Here is a 26266-nt window from a genome sequence, read left to right on the forward strand (position 1 = left end):
ATAGCTACTTAAGCAGCTACTTACTATTGCTAGCGTATTAACAGCCGTGTAGGTATAATTAATTACTAATAATTAATTAGATCTACTGTTAAGAACCTCCTATATGCACCCTATCTTTGCTTTATTAAACCCTATTGCCTGCGTAGAGCAATCTATGCTTAAAGTAGGAGTACTATGCGTATTTTCCTGTGCAGGGGGTTTTCCTAGCCTAAGGGACGGACATTACTATATATTATAGGCTAAGCGCTGTTGTGAACCTAAACTATATTACTAATTGTGCTGCGCAAGGACCTAGATATAAGCTAAGCTATGATGCTAAAATAATACAAGATATATATACTCTTCTTAACATCCTATGCCTATAAACCCCGCACTCGACTGTGCGACACTATAACACCTCTCTAGTACGTACTAAGAAAAGGCAGGGCTTAGGCATGCACCTCAGACCGCATTGCAACAACAAAACAATAGGCGTCTACCTAACTATCTGCAACTCCAGGCAGTCATATATACTAGAGCTGGAAGATATCTCTGTGCAGATCCTGCTACACAAAAAAGACATCTTCGCCAGTGGTTTCAGAAAGTCGGCTGGCAGAGTTCACGCTTCCTTAACAGTCTTGATGCGATCGAAGATTTCTGCATGTCACATTGGTAAGTTAAACGCACGTTTAAACAATTTGTCATAGCTAAAGTGAACTCGTGCCAAGTCATTACGCCAGAATACGCCAAAGATCACTGCGTGACTCTAGGAGATGCGGCCTTTGCCACCATAGATATTGGCACAAGCTTGGCAATAACCAGCGCATATTGCATAGCTAGCAAGCTGTCCAAGATCACATCCAATAATCAAATTCCAAACGTATTGCAGAAGTACGAAGACCTGTTCCGCCCATAGGTAGAGAAAAATCAAAAAGGATGGACCCAGGGTATGCAGCTCGCGAACCCTCAGACTGCGCGGGGCGTATGAATTTTCCAAGCCATAGCAGGGTCGATGGCCTTCTTGAATGTGCCACAAATGCTGATGCGTTTCTTCGGTACAGACTACAAGAACACATGGAAACTGCCAGACTTTTTACGTATAGTAACCCGTTCATGATCACAGCGAACGCTTCAGTTCTTGGAGAACATTCTCGTAATCTCAGCTCTCTTAACATAATTCTGCAAACGACATGATATCTTGAAAAGTTGTTTTCACTCGTGCATAGACCTATCTTATCGCTTATGCTACGTTTTCTTTTCGGCTAGCAACCAAACAAAGTTCGCATCTCTCGTAACTTGCTTCGTCTCTCTAAACAAAACCCCCAGTCCCGCATCCTCGAGCATTTTGACACTACCTGCTTCGCCCCAACTACTCCAATACATCCAACCTTTGTCCTCATTCAACCAGTTCTCTAAAACAGTAGATTCACTTTGCTCAGCCGCGAAGTTGGCAAGAAAGAGGCCACCAGGCTTTAGCCATCTAACGATCTGGTTGACGAGCTGAGTTTGCTCCTCACGAGGTAGATGAATGATACTGTAAAAGCCCGTGACCGCGTCGAATGATTGGTCACGGAAAGACAGGGTCATCATATCTCCTTCCAGAAGACTGAGACAATTTTCGTAGCCAGCCAAGTTCTTGCGAGCGATATCCAGCTAAGATGTAGATAGGTCGTTACCCGTGACGTGTATCACAGGCTTTTCAGTGTCGAGGAGGCGCTTCGTAGCTGGCACCCCAGACCCACAGCCGACCTCAAGTACAGCGGCTGTATTTCCAGCTCGATTCCTAAGACGAGAAAGCAGTAGGTCGAGGTAGTGAAGTCGGACGGGGTCGTCAGGCTTGGTGAACACAGAATTATAGGTATCTGCTATGGCATCGTACGCATCTTTGAGACGGCCCTTCACGTTTTCAGGAGCTGTTAACAGTCAGTGTGCGCCTTAGAGTGCTTAATGATCTTCCACCTTTTTCTGACATGATGAAAGTCAAGTTTTGAGTCCGTATGCGCGGCAGTCCTCTCTCTTATTTAACCAGTAAGCACGCCTACATCGAGCTAGTACGCTGCCGTTCCCTTATCTCATTTTCGGACGCTCCCAGTTGTGACTGGTGCTGACTAATCCTGAACACTGTGTTCGCAGATAACGTACCCCACGGGCGAGTCGCTCACTTTTGTTAAGACCACACTACCGTGTCCGTGCACTCAATGCGCGGATTCAGTCAATGCGCTAGATTTACTAGGAAAATTAACAAAATCTTAGAACTTTAGAGCTAAATATCTATTTATCTACTTAAGAAACTAATATACTTTCTTAGACTTACTATAGGTTAATTTGAATTCTTTATAACTTTATAGTAGAATCTTTTCTAAAATTTCTATTATTTAAGGTACTTTTTTTTTAAACTAGTAAACTAGAAAATCTTAACGTAGGTGTACAGCGAGCGGGCCAGTACACCGAGCGGGCCACTTTTGCCAAGACCACACCAAAACCCAACCCATTATGGCCCAAAATACCACAAATTGGCGCTGTATAAGGGAAAACAAGCTGTAGTATTACTTAGGAACCTCATCTGCTCTATTCTTGCACGTTCGCGCGTTGTGCCCACCCTCTCCACACCGTCCACAGCATTGTTGGGATGGTTCACCTCCTTCAGCGCGCACCCGCTTCTTTACCCTCTTACCATCACTACGCGCCCTAAACTCCTGCAAAGCAGTCAACCACTGGCCTTCTTCAACTGCAAGGCTTCCCTTAGCGTGAATACGCCTTCTTTTGTGTGATTTTTGTCGTGTAGCAGCCTCATTAGCCGCTTAAAGCTCGCTGATTTCCTGTTGTGCCAAAACCAGCTTGTGCGCAATAATTGCTGCCCCCTTTGACACCTTCTCAAACGCCTCAACCATTAATGTGGGAGAGCTGTCTATATGCCTCTGAATCCTTGTCTTCACAAGCGTCGATTGTGACCCAAGTTCCAGGGTATTGCTTGGGGTTTGCGACTGCTAGGGCTCGTTGTTTATAGGGAGTGGTGGTGATAGAGTGCGCAGCTTCATATCAAGGGTTAATATGACCCGTTCTGGGTCATAAGGGACTAGTCCTGCGCCTCGGAACCCTCCCTGGATGTTGCTAGGGGTAATGGCTTTCTTATGAGCTGCTTTGAAGCATAGCAGGAACTCCTGCTTTATAATGTGGTTGATCTGGTTGCGCATAAGCTTATTAACCTCATCCCCATACGCCTTCTTCAGAGGGCCAAAACAAGCCACGTTAAGGGGCTGCAGGAGATGCGACGAGTGCGCAGGCATGCATAGGGTCACAATCTTGTGATCCTTGCAGTATTGCTTGAATTCTGCAGAGTTGTGGCTCCCGTAACCATCAATAATCAGCAAACGGTAGGTGCCAACAGTACATGTCTTTGTATGCCTGTTAAAGTGCTTCAACCAGTTAAAACCAAGCTCGTTGGTAGTCCAGCCGTTTTCAGAGATAGCAATAGTCCAATCTTGGGGCAGGTTGTCGTCCTTGTACCAGTTAGACAGGTGTTGGCGGGCTTTGAAGATGATGTAGGGCGGAATGGCCCATCCTGTGGCATTGATGCCCTCAATGACTGTTACCCACTCCCGGTTGCCCGGCTGGACCTGCTTTGCTCGTCCTGGCTTCTCTGCATCTGTGACAACGACTCTAGTAGATATCTGGCCCATCATGAAGCCTGTCTCGTCGAAGTTGTACGTGTCATTGTCCAGGATACCATACTTGGCTTTGATATTGGCTACTAGGCCAAACCAGCCCTAGATCACCGCAGGATCCTCGCAGAGGGCTCGCTTGTAGTCGTACTTGCGATTAAAGACTGTTTTGAGCTCCTCCTGACGCGAAACAAACCTGCTGGCCCACCTTGGGCCAACAGGGGCCAAACCGCGCTCTTTTTGCAGAGAATTGGCCATATCAGCTACAATTGTAAGCTGAGGGGACTCTCCTTGCATAACTAGCTCAAGTATGCGCATAACAATCACCTGCTCCTTAGCGCTGGTTAGATTACGTGAGTTAGCCATAGTATCAACGCGTGAAGGTTGTCCTGCGCGTTGATGGTCTAGTGTAGTTCGAGAGACTCTGTAGATAGCTGCAGCACGTTGCACTGGGAGTTTTGCGTCTTGTTTAAGAGCTTGAAGCGCAAGCTGGATCTGACACTCTTTTAACGCGTTAAAATGGGGTTGGTAGGGGGGCATTTAGATGGTGATGGTGTTTTGGTGTGGTCTTGGCAAAAGTGGCCCGCTCAGTGTACTGGCCCGCTCGCTGTACACCTACGTTAAACTTAGTTAATAAACTTAGATATTAAAATTTAGTACCGTGTGTCCTGTCGGCATACCTGAGTAGGGAGTGTGCGAATGCTGACCAACCGAGAAAGTGTTTAGTGAACGGTGGAACGTGAACTGCGCGCATATATCATATCTGAGCCTTGGCACACGCCCTAACAAAGCGTTTGGCGATCTGCACACATTTGTGATCCGCCCGAACATCACAACACGAAACTTACGCCATCTTCAACACACCATAACTCCACCAATACGTGTCCGAATAGTAATCGATTGCAGGAGCGAAATCGTGTGAATCAGGCAATGATTTCTTGTACAGAAACTGTAAGCTGAGTACACTGTATTACAGACTACGCTGTCGCGAAGGTGCAGAGATATTCAGGGCTCAATGAAGGCCCAGGAGGTCATGGGAATAGAGTTAAGGCAACGTATCGCAGTTTGAGCGCATAGACGATTCACGAGGTGTTGAAGGGATGCTTCCGACATGGAATTCTCGGGATTACTCATCTTTCACCCAACCCACCCACCACACCACCCGGCGTCGCGTCTTACACAAGCCTTGTCGCTGTGCAACTGCAAAACTCATACTAATCTTTTTTGCATGGCGTAGTAGTAATGCGACCGACAACCGGTGCATTCATGGGCTCCCCTGCACCACCAACTGTTCATCTCTTTCGTGCATTTGTAATACACTCCGCCAAGTTGTGCCATATGCAGGCTAGGAAGTACTAGCTAAACGATAATCCAAACCTGGGTATTTAAACTGAGCATACATGCGAGGGAGGCCTAGTCACTTCTCAGGCATCAACATCTACATACATATCCTCGATCCACAACCGATTCTCAAAATTTCATTCTTAACCAGAGTCTCGTTCGTCTCCTTCCTCTTCCTGCTTTTTGCACTTATACTACGTCGCCGTACTACAAACATGGCGAAAATCCCAACGACTCAAAGCGCCATCGTAGTCAAGGACATCGGTAAGCCCATGATCTTGGTCTCAAACTGGCCTGTTCCTTCCCCTGGACCCAAGCAAGTCCAGGTCCGCGTCACAGTCGGGGGATTGAATCCCCACGATCAGTACGCTCGCGACTTTGGACTCTTCATTGGAGACGATCTGCCGAATCTCTTGGCTAACGACGTCGTTGGCGTGGTAACTGCGCTTGGCGAGAGCGCGAATCGATTCAAGGTTGGGGATCGTATCTTCGCACAGGCGAGTGGGAAGAAATCCAGGGGGTTGCAGGAGTATGCGGTGCTGGATGAGGATTACGCTGCGAAGGTGCCAGAAGGATTCAGTGATGACGAAGCAGCAACGTTGCCGACAAACATTATTGCTGGTGAGATTGGAGTTCCTCGTACCCTCTTTTCTTACACACCTATCATCTACAAGCCGCCATCTTCAGGTTAAGAATCCATCCTAATAACTCCTCCCACAGTTGTAATCGGCTTCTTCGCCCCCTCCAACCTCGCCATTCCCGCCCCCTGGACCAACAAGACTACCACCGAAGACACCATCCTCATCATCGGTGGCGGATCCAATTGCGGCCGCTTCGCAGTTCAGCTCGCCCGCCTCTCCGGCTTCACCCGCATCGTCGTTGTCGGTGGTCGCGAAGCTGAACTGAAATCCTACGGCGCCACACATGTCGTTGATCGCCATGGCGGCCACGAAGTCGTGACGAAGCGTGTCCGCGACATCGTCGACGACGATCTCACCCTTGCTTTTGACGCTGTGAGCCTACCTGGCGAACAGCATCTCGCCATCAATGCTTTGTCCAATTCCAGGACGGGCAAGTTGGCGCGCTTGTTGTCCCTGCAGGGAAGTGTGCAGGAACACCTGGTTCTGCCGAAACAGAGCGAGTATGAATTAAAGAACGTCATGGGTGCATCGCCTTTGAATCCTGATGCTACCGTGCCCTTCTGGAAGATTGTTACCGATTGGCTTGTCCAGGGTGAGCTTCAGGCGTTGGAGTATGTGAGTGTGAGTGGACTGGATGTGGCGAAGGTGAATGAGGTGTTGGATGGGTATGGAAGTGGGAACAGGCCTAAGCAGACGCATTTCAGTATCTCAAAGATCTAGAAGCATCGAATCAGACGACGCAACGTCTTTAGGGAACTTCGAAAAGCTCGGTAGTGTGCAACAATATCATACACACCCGGCTTGTCTACCTGCTGTCCCTTCAGCACGACTTCCCCTCCCTCTTTTCTCTCTTCTCATTTTGCCTCCTCTGCTTTTCCACCTTCTTCCTCTTCAAATACCGACAATAGCGACCATACCTCCACCCAATCGAATCGTGCTTACGAGCTTTGCTTAAAGAATGACCTGAATACTTGCTTGTAAAACTCGTCAGTGCGTACTTAAGGATAATGAGCCTACTGATTTATATAAGTGCAGCTAGGTACAGAGTGCAGTTATGTGCTGTCAGATATGCTAGCTCGCAACGGTAAATGACCAGCACTCCGGAGAAGCGGATAATGGCTTCGCCCTCAAACAGGCCGTCGGTTGTCAAATCTGTCCAAACATCATAAGCAGTCGCTGATATACAGGTTGAAGAAGATGGCGTCAAGCTGTCAGGACCCCCAACGGTAAGGCCCGCCCAAATGGATTTCATCGTTTGCACCTGAATCTCGGACAGTCTGAGACCGTATATTTCGCCTAGGCTCTGGCTAAGGGCCTTGCAGACTTGCCAAGCTCAAAGTACATAGCACAAAAAGCGGTTGTAGTAGGATTAGTATCTAGCTTGTGTAGCCTGCTGCTGCGGCTATTCTAATAGACAAGCGTAGAAATGTAAGCCCTAGCTCTGCATACAGCAGCGTAGAACCTGCAGCTTCTGTTGAAACATCTCCTCGCATTAATCTAGCATGAGAGTGAGCACCCCTAGTAGCCTCTAAAAGTCTTGTCTCAGCAGAAGTGCCGTGGATCTATTTGATGCAATTCTACGCACTAAGGCGAACGCCTTAACTAGTGGAGGCGGCAGCCGCGCAGTTGCAACAATCAGATGGAGCAGTTTGTAGGCAGACTAGCGCGGTCAGCTATAGCTATGCAGCCAGTTAGTCTTCTTGTCATGCTCGAGTTCGCTGCTTAGAGTCATGGATTCTTGCTTCCCTTGCAGGAATCTAGTTTCCTCCTCAGCCTCCGTCTGCAGAAGAGCGATGGTGGCAGGACCATCGACAACGGACTGGTCGTGACTGAGCGCAACATCCCCCTCACGCTGCGTGAAAGGTATGGTGGTAGCCCCGGGCCACGCTCTCCCAACGTTAGATCGAATGGATACCCACCTTTCAAGGAAGCATGAAAGATTGTTGCGGGTCCTAAGCTATCCGTCACACTGTGTCTTTCGGAAGTGGTGCAGGAGCGAGTCCCAATTGACAGTTTTGTAATTACAGTGTGGGCAGAGGTATCCCGACTCTGGTAACGGCAGGCACTTCAATGGAGCTGTCCCAGCTGGGAGAGATGTGACATCTGCGTTGGTTTGGGACGCAGACACGTTCTTGTATTTAGAGACGGCGGCCTCGCAAAACGCGTGACGGACATTGTGATAATAGCGGAAATGATGATAGAGAGTCTTACACGACACGATGCTTATGCATGGGCTTCACATAAAGTGCTCGAACTGCGTGAGATGAGAGATAATGCTTGGGAGCTCTTGCCTAGTTGGCTATAAATTGTTAGCAATGGCGATAAGTGGGACAGGCTCTATTTTAGCGAGGCCACACTTCTTCCTGTTTCTCTACTGAATTCTTGATATAAATAGTCCAAGAGCAAGACGGGGGCGCGCTTTTAAGAGGCGGGCTCTTCGCTGGATCAGTTGTATAGACGGTCCCATCGGGGACTGGTAGGAACAGGTTTTCCAGACCTGGCAGAGCAGGCGGTCTAGTACAGGTATAGCTACCCGCCCAAAGGCTCGCAGATGCATGCGAAGACAGTCAGAAGGCAGCATTGCCGCTGCAGGGGTAGTTCTTAAGCACATCCATCAGTTCCGCTACGGTATTTAAGTAAGCTTAAACGGGGGGTAAAGGGGGTAGAAACCGGGCTTAGGCCAAAGTAGAAACGAGAGCAGGCCGAACAGTGGGAATAACACGAGTCGGGCCCTTAATCGTGAGTGTTTCGTGGAAGTAGGCTCTATTAGCGTGCTTGGAAGGCGCTCCTGGCTTCACAAAGACAAGCAAAGTGGCGTGGCCAGCGCTATTGATCAGATAAGCTATCTGATAATCACTGTAGATAGTATAGCGAGACTAGATATAATACACAAATATGTATGCAAGAGGTATAGGTAGCCTCCAAATACAACTCCAGGTGGTTTTATGCTATACAGCGCCGAAGGAGGCTGTTGTAGACTATAATAGGGTGCCTTCCAGTAGGATCTTGTCCTGCCTATTGATTCTTTCGCCCGTAGGGTGCATTGATTGTACTTGCTAGTTCTCTTAAAGAATAGCCTTCTCTGCATGCACAGGAACATCTTTAGGTGCGTTGCGAAAAACATCGTTATTTTTGCTCTGAGTCTCTTCGTCAGCAGCACGGTGAGGGTCCAGCCCAATATTGGTCTCGCTGAAGCTGTCGGCGACATTTCTGTACGCCGGCACAAAGTTGACACATAGAGTGTAGGACCAGGCTGCGATGTAGAATGCCAGAGGCACTGCCATAGCAACGGCGGTAGGGGCGGAAGACTTGTGATTCTGAGAGTCAGAAGCAACAAACAGTAGGGGGGGAACGACTGCGCCGCCACAGACACCTCCGACGATAAACCCGGATCCGCGCTTGGAATGGCGGCCTAGACCGCGCATACCGAGAGCGACGATGGTAGGGAAGATGATGGATTCAAAAAAAAACACCAGGTAAAGCACAATTAGGCCTGGGTTGCCGCGTTCTGTGATGGTGGGAACAAGGAATATGACACTCAGAGTCATGTAGACTAGGAAAATCCAACGCGGCTTCATGAATTTCATCATGGCTGAACCAGCGAACCGACCCAGTGCAAAAGTGCCTTGCGCACCGGCGAGGTAGCGTGCACCCGTGGCAGAGCTGGTTCCCTTGACTTCAGTGACATAGTTGATGAATGCACCGGCGATGGCCACCTGACCTCCGACATAGCAGAACTGGGCAAAGGTGGCATGGAACAAACGGTATTGTCTTCTGAAAGGCTTGTCGTCAGTGCCAGCACGAGTCTCCTCAGCCTGGAATGCCATGTCGGCATCAGTCACTTCAGGAATGGGGGCGAAGTAAAACACAATGGCCAGAAGGAAGACGAAAACAGCAGTGGCGAGGTAGGTCCACTGCACGTTCCTCAAAGACTCAGCACTGTCGCCGGTGTCCTTGAAAAAGACGTATGATCCCAAGACAGGAGCTACGACGGTACCAACACCATTGAAAGCCTGGGCGAGGTTGATCCTAATTTCTGCGTACTTTGGAGGCCCGCAGACTGTGAGATAGGGGTTCGCAGCAGTTTCGAGAGATCCAAGTCCGTTACCGATGACGAAGATTGCGGCGCAGAAGCCTCCGAAAGAACGGTACACAATGCATGGCCATGCGACCAGGGAGCCAATGCCAAACAGAACTAGACCCCAGATAAAGACGGCCTTGTAGCCGTAATGGCGCAAGAGCCAGTTGGCGTGGCCAAGCGCAGCAAAAGGATAGGCGCCAAAGTAGGCAGCCTGGAGTCCAGAGGAACGAGATTTGGTGATGCCGAGCGTCTCCTGGAAATGCTTGTTGAGAGTATCGATGAGACCATAGGAGAAGCCCTGTCATACGTTAGTCATGCATAGAACGCACTCAGCGCGGCATCGTTGGAAGCTTACCCATAGGAAGAACAGAACAGTGACGAGACACAGGGGAAGCAGCGATTGGCGCAGCGTCAACTCTGCAGCCCGAGTCCTAGCGCTATCGCTGTTCTTGAGCGCATTCTTCTTGAAAAATTTGCCCATGGTGAAGCAAGTGGATGATGAAGTGCTTGAGTGAGCTGATTGCGGTCTGGATGTGTAACAGATGAGCTCGTAATATAGACCATTTGCGAGTCACGAAACTAGTGCTAACGGAACGTCCGAAAAGAACGACGTGCTAGTAACCCCGCAGTCTGGGGAAATGCCGAACTTGGCAGCTGAAAAACATGGGGTTGCCCCAATCCAATGTCGTGGCGGTGGGGGGGGGCTGAAGCTGGGGATAGAGTCCGGGGTGCAGCGTGAAACGTGAAGAAGCCGAACATCACAGAGTCGGCGAACAAACAAACGCACTTTCGTGCCCATGTAGTCGCCGAAACTTGGTGTGATTCTGTTCTGATTATGCGGCTCCTAGTTGTGCCACTTGCTCAGAGTCCACCTTCATGAGGTACGTATCACATCGACCTCTGCGAAAAACTTACATGCTCTCAGTCTTTCTCTCTGTGCAGAACTCAAACGCGGCAACGCTGCATACGATCGACTCTGCTAGCCCCGTTCCCCACTCATCGCATGCTCCCAATTATAGTCTGCTGAAGATCCCATTCTAGAGTTTTCTTGTGGTCCCGAGTCTCGCCTCCATCATTACCGCAAGCAGCGCAGAAAAGCCTGGAGCCGCCTCAGAATACTGAACCGAGAGCGTAGCCGGCGCTCTAGAGCAAAGACTAAGAAAGTCAGACAAATGACCAAAAACGTCACCATGTGGCGATCCTCCCGGCTACTCTCGACTCGTGACGAAAGCATGAGCCGAGAATCGATCGCCGACGTGACTCAGGATGATTTTAGTGTCACGCGCGGGTGGTGTCGTTAACACTTCGGGCGCTTCCAGAGCGACCCTTCCCATCCCTTTGCACGGTCTACTCGGGTGCAGACTTCTAGCATTCTCCCACTTGTTTCGTGACACAGCCCGGTTGCCTGCTTTTTGGTGCACATGTTGAAAAGGCAAAGACTAGCACTGGGGCGCTGCTCTAAATGTCGATAGAGATCTGTATCCAGATTGTACAGTTTTGAGGGAATGTTTCTCATATTAGATTGACTCCACCATCTGTCCTGCGTAAGGTTACGTCTTGCGGATCTTAGACAGCAAGTTACAATCGTTGTTCTGCAAATTATAGTCTTTGTTTTGCGTGTAAACTAACAATAACAGTTAATTGACCCTGTTCTACATAGAGATGGTGATATTCTTGAGGATCTGAAACTCGGCCAGGCCATACTTACTGCCTTCCTTCCCCATACCCGACTCCTTGATGCCGCCAAACGGTGCCTCTGGTGCACTAATCTTTCCTGTGTTGACACCGACCATGCCGACCTCGAGCTCCTGCGCTACCTGCCAGATGGTGTTGAGGTTCGCCGAGAAGAAGTACCCAGCGAGTCCGAACTCGGTGTCGTTTGCCATTTGAATGACTTCGTCGGCCGTGTCGAAGACGAATATCGGTGCCAATGGACCGAATGTTTCCTCACGAGCTACCAGCATGTCTGAAGTGACGTCTGTCATGATGGCGGGCTCAATGTAGCATTTGCCCAGGTCCCGACGAACCTTTCCTCCGTGGAGCAACTTGGCGCCCTTGGCTACGGCGTCGTCGATGTGGCTCTTGACCTTGACTACAGCCGCTTCGTTAACCAAAGGACCGTGTGTTACAGTAGGGTCCATGCCGGACCCAACTTTGAATTGCTGAGCACGCTCGATGAGTGCGTTGACGAACTGATCGTGAACACCGCGCTGTACGAAGAGACGATTCGCGCAGACGCATGTTTGTCCCGAGCACCGAAATTTGCAAGCAACAACGCCCTCGATAGCTTTCGCAATATCGGCATCGTCGAAGACAATGAAGGGTGCGTTGCCGCCAAGCTCCATAGACACCTTCTTCATTGTCCCAGCAGCCTTCTCAGTGATCAACTTGCCGACCTTAGTCGAGCCAGTGAAGCTGACCTTCTTGATGATAGGGTTTGTGTATAGCTCCGCGACAGCTGCGCGGTCGCGACTAGGCACGACTTGAATTGCATTCGCTGGCAGTCCTGCCTCCTGCGCGAGGTGAGTAAGTGCAAGTGTGCACAAGGGCGTCTCGCTGGGCGGCTTAATAACGACTGTGCAGCCTGCAGCCAACGCCGGGCCAAGCTTTCGAGTGATCATGGCGATGGGAAAATTCCAGGGCGCAATAATGGCACACACGCCAATGGGTTGCCGGACAATGAAGTTTGTGTTCCCGGCGTTCATCGAGGGAACAATGTCGCCGTACGAGCGAATGGCTTCCTCAGCAAACCAGGAGAGGAAGCTGGCACCATACTCGACTTCTCCCTTTGCTTCTGCCAGCGTCTTTCCGTTTTCCGAGGTCAACAGTATTGCGAGATCGTCTGCATTCTGTCGAACGAGAGCGGCGAATCGATGTAGTAGTCTTGACCTCTCGTGCTCAGTGGTTCTCCGGAACTCTTGAAAGCATTCGCGGGCGTGATCGATTGCTTCTTTGAAGTGACCAACGCCGTGATCATCGACTTCTGCGATGACCTTGTCGGTGGCCGGATTGTACACTGGGAATTTCTTGTCTCCAGAAGTCCTTGTGCCACCAATTAACCCTGATTCGATGACGAGAGCCTTGTTTGACAAGGCTGCTCGCAAGGTTGTGGACTGAACGGCGCTGACCATGTTTGATTCAATTGGTATTACGTGGATGGATCGATGCCTGAAGGTGGCTACAAAATGTCGAGGCTCTTAATGCAAGAGCAAACGCAGACGGAGAACAAAGCTTAGCGTGAAGAGCATTTCTTCTCCGGCGTGGTATTGCCCCCCGCATGACGCTTATATGGTCTTCGGCACAGAACCCATCTCTCGGCCGCTCTTGTCTTTGTGTAAGTAGGGCCGCATCAGATGCCCGCTGTGTATGCTTTCTGTCGTAACAACGACAGAAGACGGTTGTGAGATTAGTGCGAATCTGACACTTCCGCCGGCCGGCTATATGGCTATCCTGCTGAGTCTTGGCTCCGCCACCACAACCGAGGCCAGGATCCCGGCCCCGATGAACACATGGTCTCAGCCCTAGAGGTAATGCTGTCCATGTTCATTCAGATAAAGATAAGTGCGTGCGTGGTTCGCAATCCAAGCCGTAAGAGCTTCATCTCTCTCCTTCAGTCATGATTTCACACAATGAAACTCAGCCGACTACGGCGTCACTTGCTAGTGGGCAGGATGCAGACAATCAGGCCGTACGAGAAATAAGGAAACTTGTCATCGACATCTGTCGTCAGAACGGCGGAGGGCACGGTGGCTCTGCAATTGGCATGGCACCGTTAGCTGTTGCTCTCTGGAAGCACACGATGCGCTACAACCCGCAGAACTCTGAAGTACGTTGTATTTGCGATTTCGAAGGCTTCACTTGAGCTCGCGCGCTGACGGAGGTGACGTAGTGGTTCGACCGAGATCGTTTCGTCTTGTCCAACGGTCATGCAGCTATGCTGCTGTACACGATGCTTCACGTGTCTGGCTACCCACACGTCGTTGCTGATGAGCTGAAGCTCTATGGCAGTGCAAAGACTGTTGATCCGGAGACTGGAAAATGGCTTGCCACCATTTGCCATGGTCATCCAGAAATCGAGGTGCCAGGAGTCGAAGTCACGACAGGTCCACTTGGACAGGGCGTCGCAAACGCAGTGGGGCTTGCCATTGCGTCCAAGAACCTGGCTGCATCCTTCAACAAACCCGACGTGGAGCTCATCTCCTCTCGTATCTACTGTGTAACAGGAGACGGATGCCTCCAAGAGGGTGTTGCCAACGAGGCTATCGCTATCGCTGGCCATTTGAGGCTAGATAACCTGGTCCTGCTTTACGACAACAACCAAGTGACGTGCGACGGGCCGCTAGACTGGATTGTATCTGAAGATACCAATGCAAAAGTAGCGAGTATGGGCTGGAACGTCATCGATGTTATGGATGGCGATTCTTCGGTTGGTAGCATTGTCCAAGCTCTGGCTGATGCGAAAGAATACAAAGGCAAGCCGACATTCATCAACATTCGCACAACCATTGGCCACGGTACCTCGACAGCGGGAACTTTCAAGTCGCACCACGGGACCTATAGCGACGAAGACGCTGCCAAGTACGCTACAGCTGGAGTCGAGACAAGCCATACACTATCCGAGGCTACTCGAAGGTATTGGCAACAGGCGGGCGAGCAGGGCCGACGAAAGGAAGAAGAGTGGAAACAAAAGCTTGACCGGTATACGGCCGCGTACCCGGAATTGGCGGCGCAGCTGCAGCAACGTATCGAGGGCAAGATCGACGTGGAAGCGATTTTGGGGTCTCTTGAAATTCCGAGGACGGCGACTGCGACGCGACAATTCAACGGGGTGGTGTTTGGTAAACTCATGGAGTCGATACCCAATCTATTCGCGGGCGGCGCAGACTTGTGGAACTCGAACCAAATGGGGGATCAGTCGGAGCGCATCTTCGATGGAGCGCATCCGGAGGGACGTGTGGTGCGTTATGGTATTCGAGAGCATGCCATGGCGTCCATCTCCAACGGGCTCGCTGCGTACTCGCCGGGGTGCTTCCTGCCTGTGACGGCAACGTTCTTCATGTTCTATCTGTACGCTGCAGCGGGCGTGCGGATGGGGGCATTGAGCGACCTCAAGGTGATCCACATTGCGACGCACGACTCGATTGGCGAGGGCCAAAACGGACCTACGCATCAGCCGGTGGAGCTGGACTCGCTCTTCCGAGCGATGCCCAAGCTGCAATACATTCGACCAGCCGACAGTGAAGAGGTCATCGGGGCGTGGATGGCGGCGATTGTGGTGGAGCATGCGCCCAGCATCATCTCGCTGGCTCGAGACCCAGGGCTCTCGCTGATCTCTGGCACGGACCGACACCGGGTTCTGCGTGGCGGCTATGTGGTGGAAGAAACAGGCGAGGCAGAAGTGACGCTTGTGTCGTGTGGTTCCGAGCTAGAGTTTGCCGTTGCGGCGAGCAAGGAGCTGAACGCGGGGGGGATCCGCACGCGCGTGGTCAGCATGCCGTGCATCCGGCTGTTCGAGGAGCAGCCCGAAGCGTACCAGGACTCGGTGCTGTCGGAGAGCAAACACGTTGTATCGGTTGAGGCGTATGTGTCGAGCATGTGGGCGCGCTTCTGCTCGGCTTCGGTGGCCATGGATTCGTATGGATACTCGGGAGCGGGACGGGAGAACATGCGTCGGTTTGGCATTGACACCGAGGGGGTGGTGCGCAAGGTCAGGGCGCTAGTCGCAGGCGCAAAGACGTCAGGGCCACGCCGGCGGTGGCAGCTGTTGCGGTAGTCTCTGGCACTACCTGGAGTAGGGTTAGGTGCGAATGCATACCATACTACCATGACTACCTATTGCCTAGTCGTCTACCTAGACTAGTCGAGTTGACATCCCGCGCGACGCGCGACTCTTGTGTCTCTCTGCTGCTAGCGACCCTACTCTCACACTCACGACGACGCTTGAAACATGACCCAGTCGCCCGTGCACGAACAGGCTCACGCTCACGCTCACGCCCATGCGCACGCCCACGCGCACGTCCACGCACATGCACGCGCCCCCATCCGCTTTCGTGCTGCCAAAGCCTGTCATACCTGCCACCAGAAGCGCGTCAAATGCGATGCCAGCGAGCGAGGCACCCCTTGTACCCGCTGCGAGCAGCGACGAGAGCCCGAGTGCACACTGATGCAGTCGCGGAGGGGCATCTACGCCCGCAAGCAACGCCGACCGCCCCAGCAACTCCCCGCCGCCGCCGCCGCCGCCAACCCGCCCGCCGCCAACTTGCCTGCCGACTCATCTACTACGATCCAACGAGACGTAACCACAGCAGATGCCGTCGTTGTCGCCGCCGATGATGCTGATGCTGCCGCTGCCGCCGACGCGGCTGCCACTCAGCCCACCGCGACGCCTCCCCACCCACCGCCTGCACCCAAGGACCCCTCCAGCGTGGAGAGCACGAGCAACGCCTCCTTGTCCTCGTACCGCGATATCAGCTGGGCGACCACCTTTGACCATCTACTCGAGCGCTACCACAACGGAGGAGACACTCTCAACAAGCACTCCATCACCTACATAGGCGAGGCCTTTCCCCTTGGCATCGTCCTCAAGGATCTTCAAGGCGGTGCCAATCGCCCGCTGCTCCACCATCCCGGTCCTCCCTGCGCAGACCAAGATGCTGCCGCTGACCACGCCCGTCTTTCCCATCCGCCTGGCATGCGCGCAGAGGAACTCGCCTTCCTCGAATCAAAGCACGTCTTCACAGCGCCCTCGGACGAGACGGTGGATGCCCTCATCAACATCTTCTTCGAGCGCGTCTTTCCTCTATACCCTATTGTGAACCCCTACGAAGTCCTGCTCCAGCACAAGTCGCGACGCATTCCCTGGATGTTGCTCCACGCCCTCTGCTTCATCTCCGCCACCTACTGCCCCATGCGCCTACTTCGCCGTGCAGGCTTCAATGCCCGCGCCGAAGCCCGATCCCTGTTCTACGAAAAGGCAAAAGCCCTCTTCGACATTGGCTACGAAGGGAATAAGATTGTAGCCGTTCAGGTCTCCATCATCATGAGCTTCTGGGGTGGCGGCCCCAGCAATTACTGGAACTTCTACACCTGGATCTGCACAGGCGTCACCATTGCCGAAACACTAGGGTTCCATAGGTCCATGGCTAGAGCGACCATCGAGCCACAAGACAGAAGTCTGATCAAGCGCTTGTGGTGGATTCTCGTCATACGAGATGCCACTTGCGCCTCGCTAGTCGGACGCCCATTCAGGGTAAACCTCGACCACTGCGATGCCGACCCCTTGACCGAAGACGACTTTTGCTACGACCAGAGCCTGTACTTCGAATGCATGACGAGCCCGCTAGTACAGCTCTCCGGTCTCTACCAGATCCACGCAACCAAGCTGTCACTCATTCTCCGCCACATCATCGCCGCCCGCTTCCACCCACAACACCAAAACACTTCGGCTTCGTCCTTGTTGCAAGAAATGATGACGGCCTGGCGCAACGAGCTGCCCGCAGAAATGGCATGGCCCGATCGCATCAAGAGCCCACTCAACGTCTTCGTGTCCACTCTACGCATCTTGTACAACCACAACGTGATATTAGCACACGTCAATGGCTCCATGGACCCAGACCCCGGCGTCTTGGACGGACCCTGTTCGCCAAGGTCGATACGAGAAGAGGTCATGAGCGATGCTGCCCAGCAGATTGCTTCCGCTTCCTGCGATGTCGTCATTACCCCCGATGGTCTTCTCCCTCCGCATGAGCTTTTCCACGGCCTATTTGTCGCAGCCGTGGTGTTCTACATGCAGACCAATAGCCGCGACCCAATGGTTGCCCGATCCGGCATGTCTGGCCTGACCAATTGTAAGATGGCTCTACATGCTGTTCGTGATACTTGGGATGCAAGCCCGTGGATCTCGCAACTATTCGACAAGGCCCTTAGCCTGTGCTTGGTCACACACCGTCCAGCAGCGGGAGAAGACGTCGGCAGTATCAGCGCCGAAGCCGACATGGCTCCCAACGACTTCGCTGCTTTCGATCTGGACGGCTACTCTATCCCAAGCTACGGAGGATGGGCTGTCCAGGGCAATTTCTTCGACATTTCTTTAGACGCTTCATCATTCATCCACATGGCTCCCACTTTTGACCAAGGATCGGGCTAAGGCGATACGGTGGGGCTATAACGTCTCCTCTTCAGATCGCAGCAGAACTCCATCACCACGTAGCGCTGTGCGCGATTGGACTTGGCAGTGAGGCAAGTGTGTGATTGATATATGTAATGCAATGGTAATCGTGCTCTCCATGTACAAGATACGCCTTCCGATCTTGATTAAGCCTGTGACAAACACACTACAAGCATACGAACGTGTCGTTGACACGAGCTGTTGTTAAGTTATATGCCATAACACCACCCCCCCCAAAGACCAGGTTTAGCGTGTACATAGGCTTCGGATGCAGCCTATTAACTCTGAACAGTGGCGCCGTTGGTTTGACTTCGTAGACCGGCTGATGCGCAGCAATCGCGAAAGCAGCACATACACCTGTCGAACGAGCTGGTCATGGCCTAGGCAGTGCGAGTCATTGGCTGCATACACACATGTACGCCACGTACCTAGCAGTGTCGTGTGATATATAGTAGGGGCGCACTAAATGTGTCTTGGCAATGGTAGACGAAGCTACTGAGGGTATCGAAGACGCGGCTATATGGTGTAGAGGTACACGCAATGCCCAGGTAAACACCGAGAGCGGCGGGGTAGCCCTACCGAACTGGATATCCCTGTGTTCACACCCCGCAATTCGGAAGTTCGCTCCGACCCGAACGTTAGACCATGCTTCGGCACATCAACTTCAGGACCAGTGTAGCCGCTTTCTTGAACTCCTGAAGAGATCGAGCCACGACTCTCGCGGATCTCCATATAGCCGGCCTACATGCCAAGACTTGCGAACCGTATGGTGGTCCATTGGTGGCACAACTTTGATAGCTAGGATCTTCGAACGCACCGGGTCGATGTTTCGCACCGAATGGGAGAACTTCTCACAACGCCCATAAACGTCTGGGTTCCTTCCAACATCTCCTATCTTCCACCCCCTCTCAACACAGAATGGCACGAACTTCAGAACCGCGCCTTATCATCATTGGCAGCGGCGTTGCCGGAATTGCTTTGGCCTGCCGACTTCGTAGCCAGTACGGCTACCAAAACTTCACCATCTACGAGCGCGAGCCTAGCATCGGCGGCACTTGGTACCTCAACACATACCCAGGCGTCGGCTGCGATGTCGACTCTCATCTCTACTCGTTCTCGTTCAATCCCAACCCCGACTGGTCACGACGTTTTGCCGACCAAGCCGAAATCCTGCAATACATGCACAGTACAGTCGACAAGTTTGGCGTGCGACCTCACGTGCAGCTTCGCACGGAAGTCGTAGCAGCAGAATGGGACGTGGCAAACAAGGTCTGGAGCGTGAACCTTCGCGACACGATTACGGGCCATGCATTCCGCCGAGAGGCAGAGATGCTCGTCTCCTGCGTGGGAACCATATCCATCCCTAAGGAGTGTGACATTCCTAGCAGCGAGTCTTACAAAGGAGCTATTTTCCACTCTGCACGGTGGAACCACAAGTTCGACATGCAGGGCAAGAAGATCGCCGTGGTCGGTAATGGATGCTCCGGGGCACAGCTGATGCCTTTTGTGGCTGAAAAGGCCTCCAAAGTGGTCCAGTTCCAACGCTCGCCTCAGTGGATCAACGAACGCCCTAATCCATCCTTTTCGAGCTTCCAGAAATGGTGCTTCCGCTACATTCCATTCTGGAACAAGCTCTACCGCTTCTATCTCTGGCGATCTACAGACGTACTCCACAGCCTTTACATTACCGGCTCCGAGTCGCTCGAAAAACAACGCGCAGTTGCGCAGAGAGAAGCTGAAGAGTACATGACAAGCATCGCGCCAAAAGCCTATCTCGATATGTTGATGCCCAAGTTCCCTCTGGGTTGCAAGCGTCGCGTTTTCGACCCCGGTTATCTCGAGTGCCTTCACAAGCCGAACGTGGAATTGACTACCGAACGCATTGTCAGCTTCACCGAAACTGGCCTCCGAACCTCCAAGCGGACCATGGATTTTGACGCCGTGGTGCTATCCACCGGGTTCAAGATCCAGGAATTTCTCTCGCCGATCAAGATCGTGGGCGCAAACGGTCAGTCTCTCAACGAGCACTGGAAAGATACACGCGGCGCCCAAGCCTACAAAGCCACTTTCGTCCATGGCTTTCCCAACTTTGGCATTGTCTTTGGCCCCAATTCGTTTCCAGCGCACAATTCCGTCATCTTCAGCAACGAGACACAGGTCGAATTCATTCTCAAGACCCTCATCAACCCCGTACTGCGCGGCAACTTCGAGGTTCTCAACGTCAAGCAGGCAGCTGAAGATAGCAACGTCAATCAGGTGCAAGCTGGTCTCAAGAACATGGTGTGGAATGAGGGCTGCGCCAACTGGAACCTCGACGCGCACGGCCGCAACACTACCAACTATCACGGACCAACAGCTCAGTTCTGGTGGGATTTGTATTGGCCTGTGTGGAAGGACTTTGAGCTAAGTGGAGGCAACAAGGCCTTGCCGTGGGCACCATGGACGAAGCTTAGTATGTGGACTGTTGGCATCACGGTGACGGCGGCGCTTGCCGTACAGAGCTCGCGGTCCTCTGGAGCGTACCTGATGAACACATTGCCACAGTCTAGATAGCTGCAGAGCATTGAATAGTTCTCAATCCTTAATCGCAATCCCTAATCTCATCATCGCACAAGTCATCTCTCTCTCTCGAATTGTGACAGATGTTCTGTGGTCGGATCGATGCATGTGAACGACAGACGTATATATCTTCAGTGGAATCATTGCGTCGGCGAACGTGGTCCCTTCTGAACGCTTGATCAAAGGCATACACACTCGGGGCTTTCAGACGATCGGCGAGAACGATTGAATCTTGTCTCACGTAGAGAAGAAAGACACGCTACCAAGACGCGCTACATTAATGCCACTGAACGTGTGCGTCGCTTTCTCCCTGGCCGATTCTATAGCCGGATAACCGGAGTGAAACACCGCAGATGAAGACGGCATAAGCGAAGTTGCATGCACAACTTAGCAACATTGAAGCGGCTGAACGACTAATTGACCACATGGGGCTACGTATGGAACTTGGGTCTAATCGATCAAAAGTCCGGATGGCCGGTATAAAGAAAGAGTCAATCGTCTGGGATGCTTGTCAACGACGAAGGACAGCAATCATTGCTATTTTCGATCAAAAAGACCCCTAAACCCTCAGCGTTACCACAATGGCACAAGCTCAGCCTTCGACACACCGTGCAGCCGTGCTGCGCGGTGCCAAGGCGCTCGCATTTGAACAAATAGAGACACCAACCCTCCAGCCACACGAAGTGTCCATCGCACCTCGCGCAACTGGCCTTTGTGGAACGGATCTTCATTACTACCAGAACGGTCGCAATGGCATCTACACAGTGAAGGAGCCCCTTGTGCTTGGACATGAAGCCTCTGGGGAGATCGTCGCCGTCGGCTCCGGCGTAACCGACTTCAAGATTGGCGACCGCGTTGTTCTCGAGCCCCAGCTGGCCTGCCAGGAGTGCCAGAAGTGCCGCTCAGGACGCTACAACCTGTGCAAATCGATGCGATTCAACGGCTCGGCAAGCGCAGACCCTCCCGTTCAGGGCTCGCTGCAGCGAGCGCTGAACCACCCGGCTTCTCTGGTCTACCATCTGCCAGACAAGCTGAGCTTCAATGAAGGTGCACTCGTTGAGCCCTTGTCCGTGGCGCTGCACTCGGTCCGCAAGGGCCGCCTCGACGCCGGCCAGACGGTCTTGATCACGGGAGCGGGCGCCGTGGGCTTGCTGTGCGCGCGCATGGCCAGGATATCCGGGGCCGTGTCCGTCACCATGGTCGACGTCGACGCCGACAGGCTACGATTCGCAAGGGAGCACGGGCTTGCCAACGCAACCGTGCAGATTCCTTTCAACACGCAGGAGGGCGAGTCGGCCGGCGACTTCATTGCGCGCATGACGGACAACGTGCGCAACGAGCACGCCGGAGAAGCCGATCTGGCGCTCGAGTGCACGGGCATCGAGTCGTGCTTGAACATCTGCATCGGGTCCGTGGGTGCGGGGGCGAAGATTGTGGTCGTGGGGATGGGTGCGCCGCGACAGGAGCTGAATCTGGGCTTGGCGCTAGTCAGGGAGATTGAGATTCTGCCCATCTGGAGGTACACAAACACGTTCCAGCCGGCGATTGATTTGATCGCTGCCGGCATAGTGGATGTCAAGCCTATGATCACGCACACGTTTGACGTGGAGAAGGTAGTAGATGCGCTGGAGTTCTCGCTGTCCAGACCGGCAAACCTCATCAAATGCGTTGTTACTTCGAAATAGCTAGATCAAGTCAGACTTCTTGGTTGAAAATCTTCTTTCAACTGACTGCAGCCGCGTGCGCGTCTTGATTTCGCGTCGCTAACGGTGGCATGGCTGATTGTGCCAAGCCAGTGTGCCGGGTATTCTGACCCTCTAACCATACAACCGCGTGGACTGCCGGGATGATCCCCAAGAGGCCGAAGCTAGTCCCGATTCCCCGCCCGTTGCATACCCAGTGATGCAAGCTCTTGCGGACAGGGTTGGCGTTACCGACCTCTACAAATGCTCCCCACGATACGTGAATTTGCCCTGAGTGATTAGCGATGACAAATAGACGAGCCATTACAATAAAGTCTACCTTTTGGTCCTCAGAAAACCCGCATAATAATTATCCATTGTCAACATCTTGCAAGCTCTATTTAGCACAGTAGCAAACCACCAAATCCCAGACCAACGTCACTATGAGTTGCAATCCCTCAGCCCCTGATCGTGAGTGCGACCAGTACCTGAAGCGGTCGGTGATAGATCTATTCTCCTTGAAGGATCGAGTCACTGTTATCACAGGCGGCGCGCGAGGAATCGGTCTCGCATTCGCAGTCGCGTGTGCTGAGATGGGAAGTCACGTGGCAGTCTTGGATGTGAGCAGCACACCACACAACGACTTCACCAGATTACAGAATGATTACGGCGTGAAAGTCAAGCTTTACCAGTCAAGTACCTCGTATTCCGGACTGCACGACACAGAGTTCTGACAGAATTCATAGAACCGACGTGACCAGTTACGAACTTCTGGAAGAGACCTTCAACAACATCGTTAAAGACTTTGGTCGAGTAGATGGCCTGTAGGTAAAATTCTGGAGAGGATGCTGCAAAACGGGCTTTCTGACGCAAACAAAGCGTAACCGCGGCCGGCATCTGCCCTGACCAGCCCTTCACGAAACGCGACCCGGCCTCTGTGCGAAAGTGCCTCGACATCAACGTTCTGGGAACATACTTTACCGCTCAGCTGTTCACGAAACAGATCGAGAAGCAGGATCAAGGTCAGCATTCACCTCGTGGCGGTTCGGTGGTCATGATTGGGTCTATTTGTGCGTACATGGCCAGCAAAGCCCAATTCTTGAGCGACTACTGCGCAAGTAAAGGAGCCGTCGTTGCGTTGGCAAAGGGATTGGGAGTTGAGCTTGCGCCAATGAATATCCGAGTGAACAGCATCTCTCCAGGGTACGTTACTCACATAAACGGTGGTTGTAGTCGATCCCTGCTGAGGCCAGATATAGCTACACAGCAACAGACATGACGCTCTCAATAGCGGATTCGCGACCTGAGCTGTTTCACATCTTCCAGACGGAGCCGCCCATGAAGAGGATGGGTGACAGGGCAGACTTGAAGGGCGCGCTGGTTTACTTGCTGAGCGGTGCGAGTGCATACACGACCGCCACTGATGTTCTGATCACCGGAGGGCTGCATGCGGGCAGGGTTTAGTGGATGCAAGCAAAGGTATCTTAGAAGAATCTGCCCAATATCGACAATGTAAGATCTTCGTAAATGTAAACGGAAGTTTTGCGACTCAGTGTTGCCATTGACACAGTTGGCTGTGGGTTATTGAAGTCGGTGATTCGTTCAATAGCCAGATACTTCGTCATTGCATCTGCATATGCCACACCCGGAAGAGCTTTCTCACAAGCAGCGCTTGTGCGCCTGCAGGGTTCATCATCTACCGTGATTGAAGACCAGCTTCATTGACTGACATAGGATTGGTCTCCATTACTAGATTACGCAAGGGCGGTTAAGAGATTTGCGGTTTAGATATCATATGAGCATGATGCTCTAAGAAAGATGCCACTATAGAGCGCAGACGTCAGTGAGAACGCATTGAACGCAAGATGCCCCATAATTCCTCAAAGCTGACCAACAGCATCGACCTAGGCTACATCCTAGTTTGTAGAAGTTGTCTCATAATATGGTCGGCTTACATTATTGCATCACCGACGTTACAAGGAGAAGCTACGAGCAAGGACATATCTGATTGGTCCTAGCTGACGCGATTGGTGCAAGCTGGAAGCTGTCATGTCTTCTTTTCTGTCGAGAAACTAGACGTCTACTGCAAGGGCGGCAGAATTTGTGCAGACCTCATTCTCTCCCAAGAGAGGAAGTAACCTTGTGCTGTGTCAATCTCCTCCTTAAATCCGACCTCTCGACCCCGGCTCAAATCATACTGCCTGTCAAAGTCAAACTGCACAAGCATGAAGTGTACGTGACCCCAGTTTTGCTCTTCCGTCACCCTGGTCTTGAGACCGTACTTATCCGCAAGTGCCTTCCACGTCTCCTGGTTGTCCTTGACGAACTGCTCCATCGGGGTGGTGTTCGATCTAGGGCCTTCGCCCTTGAGACCAAAGTGCGCAGCGAGCTTAGGCCATACTTGCGCCCATGTAACTGTCTGTCCGTCTGCGACATTGAAAACGCCGCCGTTGCCGCACATCTCAATGTGCGTTGCAGCATAGATTTCCATTTTCGCAAGCACATCCTGGAAGGTGTCGGAGTGGGTAGATTGGTAACCATGCTCTTCTCCAGGGAACGGCACAACGGCACCCTCGCCATGTACCTCTCGGTATATGGAAAGATATAAGCCAATGCCTTGTGACATGTTCATCGCGTTTGATGTAGGTGTGAACCCGACAATGCCATCAGGACGGATTTCTGAGAAGGTCCATGACTTGCCCTTAGACAGTTCGGTGAGGAGATCGTATTGGGTGTAGTAGAAGATCTTGCTTGCGTACGGCTCGGGGATGCGTGGCATGTCCTCGCGGAGGGGTGGGTGGACACCCACCTCTTTGGGGAATTCTAAACCATACCTTCGAAAGCTGTCAGCAGACGTTTCCATAGCCGATACAGAGGGTTCGGAGAAGGGGAACAAAGTGAGGTAGCTTACCCTTTGCCGCCAGTCTGGAGAATGATTGTTTTGAGTTTTTTGGAGACCCTTTCAATGGCTTCAACGGCCACTCTTAGCAGGTCAGTGTTGATTTTCTTCAGGCTTTCGAAGTCCCCAGTCTGTATGTATGCTGCAGACTATAGTTTAGCCTATGTGCTTAGTCGTGCTCGTGAGAAGATCGTACCGGTGAAGAAAACATGCGTGATACTTGCTGCATCTTCTACCTTCTCCTTTAATAATTGCGAGACTTCAGAGACCGATTTCGTCAAATCGATACCGTTGACGAGGTTGAGCCTCGGATCCGCTTGAAGCTGGGCTTGCTCAAGGGTGAGCGGTCTATTTGAGAGACCAGTGATTCGCGAAAATGTTGTAGGGTCAGGATATCGCGTGAGCTGGTTGAGCAGCGCCCAGCCAGATATTCCAGAGGCTCCCAAAACTAAGGCGTGGGACATGATGGCGTGTTGAGATGCAGCTGTTGGTTTCGAGACTATGTAAAAGCGTAGTCAGCTGATTGAAGTAAGGCAAATTTCACATGTGGTGAGAGCATGGTTATATTGACTGAGAGCCCAGGGAACGAAGAGATGACGTATTGTTCGCATTTTAGCAGGCAGTCGGGGAATCGATTCGGAAGAGTCCCCTATTGGGTCTGGTTGATTTTCCAAAACAAGCCCGGCGGATGGCGAGACTACTATAGCCAAGAACCCGAAGTGACCGGGCCAAAACCAGCAGAAACCGCGTGTTGACACGGCATCTCTTCCAGAACTGCGACTGGCGCACCTCTCGACAGGTGATCTTCTTGATTTGTACAGGCGACGGTGCTGAAGTGACCAAGCGTGTTGTTGCTATGTGTCCCAAAAGGGGACGATGCACTCAAAATAGTCCAGCAAGTTGCATTCCGAATTGTCGTTTAACTGCGTCTCTGTCTTTCCATGGGCTTCTAAAGGTACATTAACATGTCATCAACTAAGAAATTGTCAGCATACTCCCCTGTGCTCAGGCAAATCCGGCTATATGCCGAACTATGCACGAATGACCGCTACTCGGTGAACTCGAGAGCCGAATGCTTCGTCATTGATAGCAAAGGTACGCAGGCTGCATGATAGACCCTTCATATCTTCAGCATATCAATCATAGCAGCCGATGGACTTACTGTAGAGATCATGAAGTTTACGGTGGGCGAGTTTGTCAGGCGCCAGAGACCCAGGCTTTAGCATGGACCGTAACTGTAATGAGCACATTCTGC

At 52.1% G+C, this 26266-nt stretch overlaps 12 protein-coding genes across 12 annotated transcripts; 7 read left to right on the forward strand and 5 right to left on the reverse strand.

Annotated features, from left to right (window-relative positions):
- Positions 1–339: 339 nt before the first annotated feature.
- Positions 340–895, forward strand: C7974DRAFT_473751 (uncharacterized protein; the record flags this gene model as incomplete). The annotated part of the gene is made up of 3 exons (XM_046146576.1): positions 340–404; positions 500–651; positions 687–895. Exons 2-3 carry the CDS (start codon positions 621–623, stop codon positions 893–895), a joined length of 240 nt encoding a protein of 79 aa, XP_045995864.1. The 5' UTR covers positions 340–404; positions 500–620.
- A 290-nt stretch (positions 896–1185) lies between these two features.
- C7974DRAFT_398378 (uncharacterized protein) lies at positions 1186–1959 on the reverse strand. The gene has a single exon (XM_046142307.1). It carries the CDS (start codon positions 1567–1569, stop codon positions 1225–1227), a length of 345 nt encoding a protein of 114 aa, XP_045995865.1. The 5' UTR covers positions 1570–1959; the 3' UTR covers positions 1186–1224.
- Positions 1633–1951, reverse strand: C7974DRAFT_415130 (uncharacterized protein; the record flags this gene model as incomplete). Its single annotated transcript, XM_046143864.1, has 2 exons — positions 1633–1892; positions 1939–1951. The coding sequence occupies 2 exons, from the start codon at positions 1949–1951 to the stop codon at positions 1633–1635; spliced, it is 273 nt and encodes a 90-aa protein (XP_045995866.1).
- Positions 1960–5197: 3238 nt separating the features above from the next.
- Positions 5198–6343, forward strand: C7974DRAFT_315119 (putative alcohol dehydrogenase; the record flags this gene model as incomplete). The annotated part of the gene is made up of 3 exons (XM_046138493.1): positions 5198–5263; positions 5309–5603; positions 5703–6343. 3 exons carry the CDS (start codon positions 5198–5200, stop codon positions 6341–6343), a joined length of 1002 nt encoding a protein of 333 aa, XP_045995867.1.
- A 2253-nt stretch (positions 6344–8596) lies between these two features.
- On the reverse strand, positions 8597–10185 carry C7974DRAFT_464729 (major facilitator superfamily domain-containing protein; the record flags this gene model as incomplete). The annotated part of the gene is made up of 2 exons (XM_046146277.1): positions 8597–10002; positions 10060–10185. 2 exons carry the CDS (start codon positions 10183–10185, stop codon positions 8689–8691), a joined length of 1440 nt encoding a protein of 479 aa, XP_045995868.1. The 3' UTR covers positions 8597–8688.
- Positions 10186–11244: 1059 nt separating this feature from the next.
- C7974DRAFT_222757 (succinate-semialdehyde dehydrogenase) lies at positions 11245–12953 on the reverse strand. The gene has a single exon (XM_046137198.1). It carries the CDS (start codon positions 12833–12835, stop codon positions 11357–11359), a length of 1479 nt encoding a protein of 492 aa, XP_045995869.1. The 5' UTR covers positions 12836–12953; the 3' UTR covers positions 11245–11356.
- Positions 12954–15477, forward strand: C7974DRAFT_457714 (Transketolase, thiamine diphosphate binding domain-containing protein; the record flags this gene model as incomplete). The annotated part of the gene is made up of 2 exons (XM_046146061.1): positions 12954–13530; positions 13594–15477. The coding sequence occupies exons 1-2, from the start codon at positions 13321–13323 to the stop codon at positions 15475–15477; spliced, it is 2094 nt and encodes a 697-aa protein (XP_045995870.1). The 5' UTR covers positions 12954–13320.
- Positions 15478–15489: 12 nt separating this feature from the next.
- Positions 15490–18026, forward strand: C7974DRAFT_398388 (fungal-specific transcription factor domain-containing protein). The gene has a single exon (XM_046142308.1). It carries the CDS (start codon positions 15652–15654, stop codon positions 17848–17850), a length of 2199 nt encoding a protein of 732 aa, XP_045995871.1. The 5' UTR covers positions 15490–15651; the 3' UTR covers positions 17851–18026.
- A 763-nt stretch (positions 18027–18789) lies between these two features.
- On the forward strand, positions 18790–20659 carry C7974DRAFT_435434 (uncharacterized protein; the record flags this gene model as incomplete). The annotated part of the gene is made up of 2 exons (XM_046145061.1): positions 18790–20323; positions 20550–20659. 2 exons carry the CDS (start codon positions 18790–18792, stop codon positions 20657–20659), a joined length of 1644 nt encoding a protein of 547 aa, XP_045995872.1.
- A 225-nt stretch (positions 20660–20884) lies between these two features.
- C7974DRAFT_426139 (chaperonin 10-like protein) lies at positions 20885–22115 on the forward strand (the record flags this gene model as incomplete). The annotated part of the gene is made up of 1 exon (XM_046144509.1): positions 20885–22115. Exon 1 carries the CDS (start codon positions 21012–21014, stop codon positions 22113–22115), a length of 1104 nt encoding a protein of 367 aa, XP_045995873.1. The 5' UTR covers positions 20885–21011.
- A 306-nt stretch (positions 22116–22421) lies between these two features.
- Positions 22422–23753, forward strand: C7974DRAFT_398392 (uncharacterized protein). Its single transcript, XM_046142309.1, has 4 exons — positions 22422–22803; positions 22859–22936; positions 22992–23315; positions 23372–23753. The coding sequence occupies exons 1-4, from the start codon at positions 22556–22558 to the stop codon at positions 23574–23576; spliced, it is 855 nt and encodes a 284-aa protein (XP_045995874.1). The 5' UTR covers positions 22422–22555; the 3' UTR covers positions 23577–23753.
- A 368-nt stretch (positions 23754–24121) lies between these two features.
- On the reverse strand, positions 24122–25811 carry C7974DRAFT_222780 (uncharacterized protein). Its single transcript, XM_046137199.1, has 3 exons — positions 25208–25811; positions 25024–25153; positions 24122–24946 (listed from the first exon to the last, which is right to left on the reverse strand). The coding sequence occupies exons 1-3, from the start codon at positions 25473–25475 to the stop codon at positions 24193–24195; spliced, it is 1152 nt and encodes a 383-aa protein (XP_045995875.1). The 5' UTR covers positions 25476–25811; the 3' UTR covers positions 24122–24192.
- Positions 25812–26266: the final 455 nt, after the last annotated feature.

The sequence above is a fragment of the Boeremia exigua genome (assembly GCF_020726555.1).
Source record: "Boeremia exigua strain MPI-SDFR-AT-0100 chromosome Unknown C7974scaffold_8, whole genome shotgun sequence".
Taxonomy (NCBI): Eukaryota; Fungi; Ascomycota; class Dothideomycetes; order Pleosporales; family Didymellaceae; genus Boeremia; species Boeremia exigua.

Excerpts from the sequence above, each read along its gene's own strand:
- C7974DRAFT_398378 (XM_046142307.1), bottom strand. The coding sequence starts at position 1,569 with ATGATGACCCTGTCTTTCCGTGACCAATCATTCGACGCGGTCACGGGC.
- C7974DRAFT_222757 (XM_046137198.1), bottom strand. The coding sequence starts at position 12,835 with ATGGTCAGCGCCGTTCAGTCCACAACCTTGCGAGCAGCCTTGTCAAAC.
- C7974DRAFT_398388 (XM_046142308.1), top strand. The coding sequence starts at position 15,652 with ATGACCCAGTCGCCCGTGCACGAACAGGCTCACGCTCACGCTCACGCC.
- C7974DRAFT_398392 (XM_046142309.1), top strand. The coding sequence starts at position 22,556 with ATGAGTTGCAATCCCTCAGCCCCTGATCGTGAGTGCGACCAGTACCTG. Across the intron at positions 22,937-22,991 it reads TTTGGTCGAGTAGATGGCCT|CGTAACCGCGGCCGGCATCT; the intron begins GTAGGTAAAATT and ends ACGCAAACAAAG. Across the intron at positions 23,316-23,371 it reads GTGAACAGCATCTCTCCAGG|CTACACAGCAACAGACATGA; the intron begins GTACGTTACTCA and ends GGCCAGATATAG.
- C7974DRAFT_222780 (XM_046137199.1), bottom strand. The coding sequence starts at position 25,475 with ATGTCCCACGCCTTAGTTTTGGGAGCCTCTGGAATATCTGGCTGGGCG. Across the intron at positions 25,154-25,207 it reads CACGCATGTTTTCTTCACCG|CATACATACAGACTGGGGAC; the intron begins GTACGATCTTCT and ends TATAGTCTGCAG. Across the intron at positions 24,947-25,023 it reads CTCCAGACTGGCGGCAAAGG|GTATGGTTTAGAATTCCCCA; the intron begins GTAAGCTACCTC and ends CAGCTTTCGAAG.